Here is a 12,785-nt window from a genome sequence, read left to right on the forward strand (position 1 = left end):
GGATTTTTTGACATGATTGTGAAGACGAGCTTGTAGCCTGCTGCTAAAACAAATACTGTGAAAGCTGGCCTCTTGCCTCTGAAACAGACACCGCTGTCTGGCCTGGTGGGGGTTCATGTTTCGAAAAAAGCTTGGCAGTGCAGCGGCATGTGAGAAATGTGCTCCGTGTTGGGAGGGCCGGAGAAAAGTAGAACAATAGGAAATATGCTCACGTTTTCGGATATGTTGATGCCACACTTTTCTAAGAATGTCAGGACTTGGCGAAGAGTAACTTTGTTAAGTGTGACTGGAGATTTTGTCACAATGATGTGTTGATAATATTTGTATTTTAACAGAAAGACTTTGCTGTCTCATGTTTCAAAATAAGAGCCTCGGGCCTTGAAAAGGATCGTATGCCTGTTCCACTAAATCGCTTCAGAATCTCGATATTGAGCAACCCCTGCTCTGCTCACGTACGATAACTGTTCTCAAAATACGATAATTTTAAGCTTCCTGTTTTAATACTTTCAACATTTCCCATCTGGCAACGCTGCTCCGGAGAAATACACGGTGTTGAGGCAGACGCCCGGTTCACATGAGGTGCAGGAGCTAGTTTGTCATTCGCCGTCCCCCACAGACCAGTGCTAATCCTGCTGGTGTTGTTATGATCTACCAAGTGCGTCAGACTGTTTTCCAATCCCAACGGATTCACCACCTTGCTTCTGCGACCGTACTCCACACATCCAGAGTTCAACACAGGTAGTCAAGGCCTCTCTTCAGGGCCGAGTGGCACCTGTCAGTCAGTCTGTGTGCCAACAGAACTCAGGCAGCTGGATGTGAGGTTGTGTACGGCCATGTGTTGTGAATACAAGTAGCAGTGTGGGGGAGGAGTGGATACACACATGAAGTAAAGTTGATGCTAACTCATTTGCCAACCATGTCTCACAAAAGGCACAAAGGGTTTCTTACAAACGCTATATTTTATCATCCATATGTTTTAAATGCCTGTTTAATTGGAAATAAGGGGAAACCTTTGAACTTATTTTATATCTCTGTATATACTATTGCATGTTATGTAGAATAACAACGAATATATACGATGTTCAATAGTAAATTGCAAATGTCCCAATCATGGCAAACCCAAACATTAAAAAAGAAACCTTGCACACTTGTGACCTCTAGTGGTTTGTTGGATTACTTGCAGCAACCTGCTTTTTAAAGTCCTAAAATAATGTGTTGTGTGTTGTGTGTTGTGTGTATGTGTGTGTGTAATAAAGTCTTGAATGCATCAAACTGAAATTTACCTTTGAGTGTCTGGGCTGAAAAGCTGTGGGTGTTGCTGGTAACGTGCTTGATGCTGCCTCAGAATCTCAATGAACCTCAGACAGGCGTCTTTTCAGTTATTATTCTCAAAAACACTCATCTTCTCGAATGTCTGAGAGTAAAATGTCTGCGCTGCTGCAGGATAATATTAATCTTAAGAAAGAAGTTCATAAATGTGGGTTTAAAACAGGAACAGACTCTCATATATCTGTGTGATTAGTAAGATGAGTTCATGTTTTGTACAAAGAAAGCCTAGAATGTTTCAGGTTCAGTTTATTTATTCACAGATTTATTTATATTAAAATATAATTAAATGTTTCACTTCATAGAAAAATACACCAAACTATGCACAAACATGTATGAATCAAATTACATCGTTAAACTGACATATTTAAGTTAGCCACCCATTAACCTTGAGGGAATAAAGTTCATGATTGTTCACGGTCACCAGTCCCAGGAATGTCGGGGGTGGACAGATACGATTTGAATCATCAGTGTGTTATATTATTATTTGACACTTGAAAGCTATTTGGATGAGTTTAGTTCAAACTGGAGCCTTGAGGCCGGAGAGAAGAGGTGAGACAGGTTGGGAAGCAGATGTGAATATTAAACTAACAAGGTCACTAAGAGATCTGTCATGGACGGAAGTGATTCTGCTGAATCTACGAGTTCTGTGTTCAAGGGTTTTTACTGTGGAGCTGGAGGTTTACTGCCAGATGTGCTTTTGACAAAGGTAGCCTTGCGCTCCAGGGTCACAGTCCTCCTTCCAGACGACTGGTTCAGCTCGCTCATGTCCACCCCCGAGTCCAAACTGGTGTCCCGACTGTCCACCGGCCTCCGTCTCCTCTGCTGCTCCGACACAGCATAATGGATCTCAGCCGCAGGTTTTCCCTCCAGCGACACAAACCAGGCCCGGGGAGGCTGAGGTGGCGGGATTCTAGAGAACTCTCCGAAGGCCAGAAGCGAGTGTCTGTTGTCCCTGATTCTGTTCAATGTTCCTGGGACGGACACTGACTCTGGGAGGCTGAAGTGACCCCTGGCTGTGCTGGTGGTCGGCTCCTCCAGAACTCCCAGCTGGTCCTCCGTCTCTCCCTCCTGGTTCTGGGTCACAGTCGGACCTTTGGTCTGTGTCTGGGTGAAGCTGTCTTCACTCAGAGGCTCCGGGGCGGCGCCGTTTGAAGCCCCCGCACGGGGCAGAGTAGCCGACCTGCTCCACTGGTTGCGTTCCTCTTGCTCCTCCACATGGAAGAATGCTGGGGCGTGGAGGATGGCAACAGGCTGGTTGTAGAAAAACAAATTCTCTGCCAGAGATCTCATCTGCTCTGTAGTTTTAAATAAACAAGTCACATCCGTCGGTCCAGGGTTGAGGTCCAGTTCGGTGACGCACACAGCGCCGGGATTGGCTATCACACTGCCGTTGTGGATAGAGATAGAGGAGTTGTGATGATTTTCTGTGAGAGGCTGTAGAAGCCCGTCGTGTGCTTGTAGCTCAAAGACGTCATCGTCACACGTGGAGGTGGTTTGGTCTTTTCTCGTCACCGGCAGGATCCTCTTTGTCTGAGAGCCACTCGGGGAACTTCTGCTGTCAAGACAAAACTTTTGCTTTAAGCAGAGTCAGGACAATGAAAGGAAACATGACATTTTGTTTAATTATTTTGTCCGAGAGCTCATCCTGCAAACACTGACTATGCAGTACAGTGCAATACACACATTTACAATACACACACACTACCACACTCTAGTGGAATGTTAACTAGACTCATGCAGAGCTCAGGCACCGGAGTCTGTGTCGTGGTTCTGGTACCGGCCATGTAGGAACCTAATTGTTAACAGCATGGGTGTTTTTAAAGTAATACTCGAATGAAACAGGACAAAATAATCACGTCCTGGGGGCTTTTTAAAAGTGGCTTCGTGAAGTTTGCAGCTCGCTCAGAGGGTTGATTCACCAAAGTTTCAGTGAAGTGTCACAACAATTTCTCAAATCACCCCTGCAGGACTTTTCTCAGTAAATCCCTAAACACATCACTTCTGGTTAAGCTTTGGTTGCCATGAGGACGTGATACTGTCACACAGACGTAGTTCAATTAGCTGTGATGGGGGTAAGTGTGCAGAACACACTCATAAACACAACCAGCATCATTTGGTGTGTGACAAAACCAGCAAGTGTCTTTAAATGTTTCTCAAATGCTTTAATTTTAATAACGTGACCACAGGATACACTGTGTAGACTAGTTTCATATAAAAGCCTGTGTACCTGCGATGACACAACAATCCGACCAGAAGACAGATGACGATGACAAGCGCTCCTCCCAGCACGACCATCAGGAGAGACGAATGCTGCAGGATGAAGTCAATGGGAATAGCAAGACCAAAAAAACCTGGGGCAGAAGTGACGTGATCAGACAAAATGGCTCATGTAATAAAAAACATAATACATGCCCATAAAATATTTCCCAGGCCAGTTTCCATAGATTGAAAAAAATTATTTAAGATTATACATTTTATTTCCTACTGTTTTCCAAAACTAGAAAAATGCAGTTAAAACATTTATACAGTTTATTGCTTCAATTCTTTCCATTCATACATTTTCATTTCATGCATATTGATTGTTTGATATTTCATACATATACATTTGAACTGATAACCACAGCGTCATCATGTTACTGCTCTATATCCCATAGCTGGGTGTCTCAGAAATAAATACAGAGAACTGTTTTCTATGTATAGAATTTAATTAACATTACGGTGACCACTTGCCTCTGGTAGACGACAGAGGAGCTGCGATCCAGTAGCCGAGGTGAGGAGCTGTGAACGTCCACAAGAGTTTTCCATCGACTGACACCAGCTTCCCGAGGCCTTTTCTCATCCACCCACCTGGAAGGAAAAACAATCAAACAGACACGTCAACAGTGTTTTTACAAAATAATCTCTTAAATGTACAACTTCCACCAACCACAGTCTCGTTAATCCTTCAATAGATGTTCTCAGTTTTTCTTGAAATCATTATTAAAACATAGTATGAATAAGAAAAAGAAGAATTAACCCAATCTATCTCTAAAATCTGACTTATTTGCATCTTTTACAGTTTTTTTCTAGCACTTTTCTCGTCTTGATGACCAGCCAGAGCGGTTTCCAGTACAGTTGTTGCCATTCACCCATTCATACACACAGTGCATCTATGTGAATCACTCATAAACTGTTGGCACGGCCGTCAGGGACAATTCAGGGCTCAGTATCTTGCCCAAGGAAACTTCGGCACACAGAATGGATGAGACTGGGATCATGCCGTAGACCCTGTGGTTAATAGACAGCCCGCTCTACCTCCTGATCCATAGGGAGGCTGTTTGCAGGGAGTCTACAAGTCTTTACACAGGAGACTGGTGGTTTCGACATTCACACATCAAGCTGAGGAACCGGCAGAGTGAGCGAGAGCTGGGGTCAACAGTCACTTGCACTGCTGCCAATAACCCGTCTGCCTCATCCAGTAATATACTGTCTGTCTCTCTGTGTCTCTGTCTGGTCGAGAAAAAGAGGCCACGGGCACAGAAGTTAGGAACCTTCGAGTGAGTGAATTATCAGAACCTGGTTTCTCCACGGGGGGGGAATAGAAAACGGCAAGAATCTCCCACCTGAAGCATCAAATCATCCAGATGTCAGTCACTGAATCAGCAGAGCAGTGGGTCGGGTTTTTTAGACATGATGATGGTTCCCACTCACCAGTGGTCCGGTTGAAGAACCACGCTGGGACAACGCTGGACATCTGAAGTCCACAGCTGTCGGGAACGCTGAGGCTGAGCCGAACGGAGCCGCTCACGTGTAGCTCCGTGTCTCCTGAGAAGAGCTGCACACTCACAGCCGCCATCGGGCTCAGCTCCACGCTGACGAGCCCTGGAAACAACATGACACGCTGCTGAAGAGGAGCTGATTTCTACGTCCTCTAACTTTGATCTTTTCTTGAAAGAAATATTTCACATCAAATTCCTCTGGCTGAGCGTTACCAGGGCAACAGAAACAGTAGTTTGATTGACAGTACTGAATGTTGATTGGATAAAGTGGTCTAATGTGGAAGATAATGACAAAGTGACTCTCCCCAACCAATTAATCATCCTCATTTGGGATAAATAATGTGAGGAGGAGGTGGGGAGGAGGACCGCCGACAGAGAGGCCGAGGTCGGGGGAGACAGGCCCGAGCGCTCGCTTTCAAAAGAGGTTCAATTCCCCCAGTGTCTGGGTTATGTTGTCATGAAGTTGTCATTATAAAATACTATTATTACATTATAAAAAATGATGTCTGAGTATGTGAAGCACATGGAGGGTTTGCAATGTCCTCCTCATGCTTTACATTTGTTTCTGTGTGAATTCAGAGGGTTAGAGTACTTAAAAAAAGCAAGGACTTATTTTATGTACATATTTCTGTGGGTCCACTTAGTAGACACACACACACACACACACACATATTTACCTGACTTACTGCCCACGATGCCCACAGTGTGGAGAAAGCCATCGCTCTCTGACGACAGCTTGGGAAAGGTCAGGTAGGCTCTGACCGAGGTGACGTTAATGTCCTCCGTTAGATTCAGGAGGCTCTGTGGGAACTGGACCACTGGCTGCGACAGAGCCTCTATAAATAACAAGAGAAGCATGGAAAATAATAACAGTTCATATTGAATGTGTAAACATATGTATCTTTGGCGGATATAATGTGAAACGAATGAGACAGAGAGAGAGCGTGTGAATATAACAAATACCAGATGTTTTTCCAGTGATCAGGACCGAATCCTCAAAGAGCCAGATGTTCCCTTGATTGAGACCAAGTAGTGAGATGGTCACTGATGAAAATACTGCAACAACGGAGGAGGGAAGACACAGTGAACGCTCAGGATGTTGTTTAAGAGTTATCTGTCTATCCACTAGATGGCAGCGGAACATCGTATTTTATCAAGTGGCCGATTACGCCTCACACAGAGGAAAGAAATGGGGGAAGTTTCCGCTACAATAGCCGGAGCTTAAGATTCAAGATTTAGTTCTATGAGTCACAGCACCGCAGAGTGCAAAAGAGCATCGGTGACAAAAGACACACACACACACACGCACACACACGCACACACACAAACACACACACACTGAGCTGTAGCATGGTCCTGAATAGACTCATGTGCGTGTTGGGTGCTTTAATCAAAATGCCGAAATGCGGAGCAGAAATTGGTCTTGCGATGACAAACATAAAGTTAAGAAAATCAGTAAAGTACGTCCATGTAATCACAGGACACTATTTAAAGTTTCCCGACTGGAAAAAACAACACTGCTGTCTCACATTTGTCAAAGAAATACACACTAAGAGACACACACACACACACACACACACACACACACAACTACACAGTGTGCAGCTGATAGAAACTGTTACTCACTGATTCCTCAGAGAGTGAAACAGTGCCATTGACTGAGCTAAGCCTCGACAGGCTGAGTCGTGGATCAGAAGATTTTCTGACCTGATAAAAAGGTGAAGTCTCGGTCACACTCAGACTAAATGTACCCACTGATCTCTCCAATAGATATAACACTGCCTTTATATTTATATATTTGATTGAGCTTAACTAACTCTGATCCCTCCATCTATTATCTATACAGTTCATGGTTTGGGGGTCGCTGGGGGAGCTGGGGCAGACCTCAGCTGACATCGGGCAGGAGGCTTGGTAAACCCTGGACAGGTCGCTGGCCTATCACAGGGCCAACTTAAGCTGGTTTCAGACATGAATGAACTCCCAAAAATCTCCAGCCATTCTCCTGAGGGGCTGCATGAGAACGCAAAGGCCCCTTCATGTCTGACGATGGCGATTTAGAGACAAACAACCATTCACTCTCACATTCACGCAATCTCCAACTGACCTCACCACAATCTGCATGTCTTTACACTTAGGAAGACAGAGTAGAGAAAACCCTGGCAGACATGGGGAGAACATGCAAACTCCACACACTCAGACCCTGGACATTAAATATCTTACTCGGCATCCTGCTGGTTTTACAAGGCAGCAGTGTGCGGATGTAGCCGTCCTTGCTGGCCACGACTGTGACAGGCACACCGCTGTGGTAAGGGACGTGGAGCAAAGCGCCGCCATCCTCCCCGGTGAGCACAGTTCTGGCGACGGTGTAGTTGACGTAAACCTCCACCAGTGCCTGGCTCAGGGGCTGACGACTCAGCATGTCACTGACCTGGACTCTCAGGTTAAAGGCAGGACCTTGGGGGGGGGGGGGGGGGGGAGAAAAGGATTTAGTCAAAGATGCTGCTTTTAGAGAAACATGACAGTTTGGGTGTGAGGGTGAATAAAAGTCCAAATATGGTCAAAACTTTTAATATGATCAAATCACATCCTACTCTGAGGTGTTCCTATTATTTCATCTTCCTCTTTTATGCAGTCCAAGCTCTACTGCTTTAACACCGTGGAGTTGGCTGCATTCGCAAATAACCCTGCGGGCTCGGAGGTCTCACTGTCAACACAACAGGAAAACTAATTTGCAGACTCCCTGGAGGATATCAATCAATGAATCCCAGCAGATTCCAAAGGGGTGGACACAAATACAAATGGTAAAATCCGGCAATTAGAGCAACAAAGTAAGCACTCGATACAGCGTTATGCTACATTAGCATGCAGGCAGCAGAGGACACTAAATATTTCCAATGAAGTGACTCTCAGGAGGGGAAGGCTGCGTTTCCAGGTGGCTCCAAAAGAAATCCCATTGCAGGGGCTATTCTGACAGTGTGACATCTTATCCACAAACACCAATTAGCCACTTTCACACTGGGCACCAGTAAGTTCACGACGAGGTGCAGTGTCGCATCACAATGAAGGAATGCTCAGTAACACACCACTTCTCTCTATGAAGCTGGGGACACAGAATAAAGCTGCTCCATTCATTAGAACCATTTGATCAAATGTCCGTATAAAACCATACACTGTTTATAAAGATGGGACGACATGACGGCTCGATCGCCCCCTGGTGGCGGCTGCAGTACAGGTCATACGTCCTGCCTCCTCCATGTTGATAGATCGGACATAAGTACACGTCTAATAAATTTTTCTCAAAGATGTTTTCTGTCTTTTTAGGAAGTTCTTAACACACTGATGTATGTTCAAGTGTTAATAAGCAATTTAGACGTGTGTGTCTTCGAATGGATAAAATCTTATTCGATAGCATAGCTGTTTATTAGGTTTATTCACTCAACCCCTCCTGACTCCGCTCTCTTTCACCTTATCCCGCCCAACACACACCTACAAAAACACACACACCTACACACATTGTCATCGTACACATCGGTTTACTCGGAAAACAACGTAATTGGGTTTTTCGAAATGATTTGCATATAGAGCTGGGAAGTGAGATCCAATCACACGTGGTCAGAGGAGACAGGATGTTTTGTAATGTGATCTATTCTCTCAGGATGGATGTTAATTCCAGGGAGGAACAGGACTCTCTCAGATAATTGTTTTGGTGTTCATGGTTTAATTTTCACCGTTTAGGCCACTGTCTGTGTGACAACTCTACAAAGTGATAATATATCGGTGTTGTCTTCAGGAGTCATAAACAAAGGCAACTGGACTTGCTTGTGCATCTTGAATTCCTGAAGATACAATGACCTCCAATGAGAATCTTCAAAAATATGTCCGTGTTATGTTGACGGCTTATTCCGCTGTCCTCTTATTGTCAAAGTATATTAACACAACTGTAAATTGGGTGACTTTTTGTATTAAAGTATGAGTCAGTGAGGTAAAAATGTATGAATATACAGACCAGCTGGAAAAATGTGAACGCGAGGTGCCTATAACAAATACTGATGGAGCCACAGAACAATGCTTCAAAGAAACTGCTCAGCCTCCAGAGTTCTGTGTAAAGCTGCAACACTCCTGCCTGCACCGGCACCTCCTGCCCTGCTATAAATACTCTCTACTCCACTGTTCCTGTGGAGTTGGGGCCAGAGAGTGAGTTTTGGGAGACACATAAATCTCGGCAGCTGGCTCATCATCTGCCCTCCACAGTTACAGTGCACTGCATCATGGTTATTTTGTGCTTCAAGGCCATAAAAACGTCCTCCCTGCACTTTTTTTATTATTCGTGAAGCAGCACTTCTATAGCAGCGGTCTCTGTATGTCCCCGGCATCTTTGTCTGGTGTTGACAATTCAGCACTGACGGTGGCACCGGTTGAATTTGCTCCAGGTCCGATCGCTCATAATCCCGCCGCTAAACGATCTGCCAAAGCTCTGCTGAGAACTCATGAAGCCGCCGCCTTATGCCACCAGCTTTCACACCATGTCAGCGAGTGCCAGAGCCAGATAACCAGATCAGCCCACATCCACAGCGCCCTAACAATTCCCTTTGATCAGGAGCGCACAGAGTGGGGGGGTGCCAGGGGCTCCTTCATTTTCAGCCTCCATATGACACAAATAACTACATTTGGCTGCGTTGACGTCGATCCCCTGAGATGAAAACCTGTGCGCTGCCAGTGCAGATGGACAAGAGGACGTGTGTTTTTGGTCAGAGGCCCCCCCCCCCTCCTCTCTCTCCGTGGGTTCCAGCCTTAGTGGCCAAACAGAACAGAAGGGGGGTGGGGGTCACTCAATCTGAAGTGGAGGTGTGCCGTGCCAGATTACTATAATCTCCTCATTTGGCTGAAATGAAACACGCCACAGAGAGGGTTTATGAAGTATACTGAAAAGGACGGAGTGAGGCCACAGACGCAGATGAGGAATATATCCCTCTATCACTCGAATACTGTCTTATGTAACAGTGCTGGTGTCCAGTAAGATATGTATTGTTGTGTTCAGTGATGTTTTTTGGAAGAATATTACAGGTTTTAATAAAGGCCTTAGATTTTCTGCGATGTAAAAGCCAGTGAACATTTAACCCAGTGAACTTGTGTAATTAACACGATGACAAAAGAACATTTGAGTACTTGAATTTGGCAATATATATATTTGCTATTGCTTTCTTTAATTTACCATGGAGAGCTACACAAATATTTTTGTTATTAGTTGTTAGTTACTAAGTCTTCATTACTATATGATATCAAATTAAAATAGTTTTCAATTTTTAGACACAAATCATATTATATTTACAGTATGTTTTGCATAACTCTTTTGTCTGTACTCTTTAAATCATAATTTTTATTATATACCTGTTATTAAGGTGGTTTCTGTGTGTTTGTACCCTTATTTTTTTCTAAAGTTATAAATGATGTGTCTGTGTCTGTGTCTGTGGCTAAACGGTCTCACATTCTTCCACAGAGAATCAGAAAAGGAAGAAACAAAAACATGTTGACTGGTCATTTCTGTGAGACCGTGCAGGACAAACAGATGGTCCAACAGGGACTTATCTCTGGTGGACCCCCCCCCACTTCCACCACCCCCTACCCTCTCCACATGCTGGTGTGTATGTGTGTTGGAATTAAGCCATATACTCCACTGATGGAGGGGGGGGGGGGGGGGGGTGTGCCACTCTGATACGTGCCGTCTGAGGACAAAGGATGCTCAGGGTGGAGTTGACGAGAAGCCGATGCCCTTTACACCCACCGGACCTGTTGTCAAATTATTAAAATGCTTCCTAGGGGAAGAGAGAAACAATGATTTTGCCCTTTTAAGAAGCGTACGACAGTGAAGATGTTCATCTCAGCGAGGGACAGCCGACCATCTGGCTCACGGGAGAAGGCACTGTTTGTACTTTTGTATATTTTTTTTATTCGTTAAGTAGGAGTAGAATGTGGACAGTCATTCATTCCCCCCCGGGAGTTTACTGTGTGGTGCTGGGACAGGAAGTGAGGAGGAGGAGGAGGAGGAGGAGGAGGAGGAGGAGGAGGAGGAGATGGTTTGGCAGGAGGAGGGTACAAGACACATCAGAATGCTTGGGGACATTTCCAAGTGATAAATGGAGAACAAGTGCAGGCTTAGGGAGGAGAGGGGGGGGGGAGTCACGTGCTGTGGATGGCAATGTACTCCTACTGGAGCATGAATTAGTCATGAATCAGTTGATGTTGAAGTGAACACGGGTCACAAATCCCTCTTTCAGATCCTGTCCACTGCTCCGCTGTAAACAAGAGGACGGCTGTGAGAAGTGCCTGCGTCTCTGACATACTTTTGGTGGGAGGGGGACAGAGAGGAGAGGGGGGGTGGGGGGTTATATTTGCACATACTGAATTTTAAAGAAGCAGCAGAAGTTGTGAATAAATTGAAAATGATAAAAAAAAAACAATAGAATCAGTGTGCGGTGGTTGAAATAGATTATTATGATTATGATTTGGGCCCTGCACACGTGTCTTCACGCTCCTGTGAGAAGGTTGTCAGTGATATTACTGTGTCGTGTTTGGTGGTGATGCTGTAAACAGAGACAGATGGAGAAACTGTTGCTCAGGAGGCGAGAGCAGCTCCACTTATTACTCATCAGCAGATAAATCCGGATACAGACGGTCCTGCACGACCAAACCAGGACATGTTAGAATAGAATCTGACACAAAAATGCTTCTATACTGTGATTCTAGCAGAAATATAAAAGAAATATGTCAATAAATAAATAAAAAACGTGGCTATTTACTGTCCCAATGTGATTTCATGTTCATTTTGCACTCCAGCTCTATCATTGAGGTTTGATCCAGTGGATCCAGTACGAACCTGGCGGTGGGTCCAGCTCTGGCTGCTGGGTGTGAACGAGCCCTGGTCCCATGTGATCCCGGTCTGAGAAGTTCCAGTCGTTGTCATGCAGGGAGCGTCCCGTGCTCTGTGCACCCAGCTCTGCGGAGGCTCGGAGGAAGATGAGCGCAGATATGAGGCGGATCAACATGGCTGCTCGCTCCTCACACTGGGTCTGCACGCTGAGACCTAACTACAGGAGGAAGAGGAAGAGGAAGAAGAGGAGGAAGATCAGTCCACCGCCATCACTCCGAGTTCACTCTTCACTTAGAGCCGCTGTGTCAACAGAGCTGCAGCAGACTCCTCCCCTTTAATCTGCTGACTGGCTGAGGCCCACTGCTCCATCTATCTGTCTGTAGGTCTGTCTGTCTGTAGGTCTGTAGGTCTATCTGTCTGTAGATCTGTCTGTCTGTCTGTTTATCTATCTATCTATCTGTCTGTCTGTCTCTCTGTCTCTCTGTCTGTCTGTCTGTTTATCTATCTGTCTGTCTGTCTGTCTGTCTGTTTATCTATCTATCTATCTGTCTGTCTGTCTCTCTGTCTCTCTGTCTGTCTGTCTGTTTATCTATCTGTCTGTCTGTCTGTCTGTCTGTCTGTCTCTCTATCTGTCTGTCTGTCTGTCTGTCTCTCTATCTGTCTGTCTGTCTGTCTGTCTCTCTATCTGTCTGTCTGTCTATCTGTCTATCTGAAAGATGATCATCATCAAAATACTCTCAATAATAACAATAATAATAATAATCTATCATTACAAGTAATAATGATTTCAAAACGTATATATATATATATGACTTATAAGCAAATAAAAC

The 12,785-nt window shown here is 44.9% G+C and overlaps 1 protein-coding gene across 2 annotated transcripts; it reads right to left on the reverse strand.

Moving 5' to 3' along the window:
- Positions 1-1,569: 1,569 nt before the first annotated feature.
- Positions 1,570-12,295, reverse strand: LOC117755173 (protein FAM171B-like). 2 transcript variants are annotated; one of them, XM_034574734.1, is made up of 8 exons: positions 11,962-12,295; positions 7,308-7,541; positions 6,051-6,143; positions 5,765-5,923; positions 5,020-5,190; positions 4,060-4,176; positions 3,557-3,680; positions 1,570-2,881 (listed from the first exon to the last, which is right to left on the reverse strand). In XM_034574734.1, the coding sequence occupies exons 1-8, from the start codon at positions 12,128-12,130 to the stop codon at positions 1,990-1,992; spliced, it is 1,959 nt and encodes a 652-aa protein (XP_034430625.1). In that variant the 5' UTR covers positions 12,131-12,295; the 3' UTR covers positions 1,570-1,989. The 2 variants fall into 2 exon arrangements, with proteins under 2 accessions (XP_034430625.1, XP_034430624.1); XM_034574733.1 differs by having other exon boundaries at positions 1,570-2,884; positions 11,962-12,277.
- Between the last annotated feature and the right edge of the window lie 490 nt (positions 12,296-12,785).

The sequence above is a fragment of the Hippoglossus hippoglossus genome, chromosome 21, assembly GCF_009819705.1.
Source record: "Hippoglossus hippoglossus isolate fHipHip1 chromosome 21, fHipHip1.pri, whole genome shotgun sequence".
NCBI classification, from domain to species: Eukaryota; Metazoa; Chordata; class Actinopteri; order Pleuronectiformes; family Pleuronectidae; genus Hippoglossus; species Hippoglossus hippoglossus.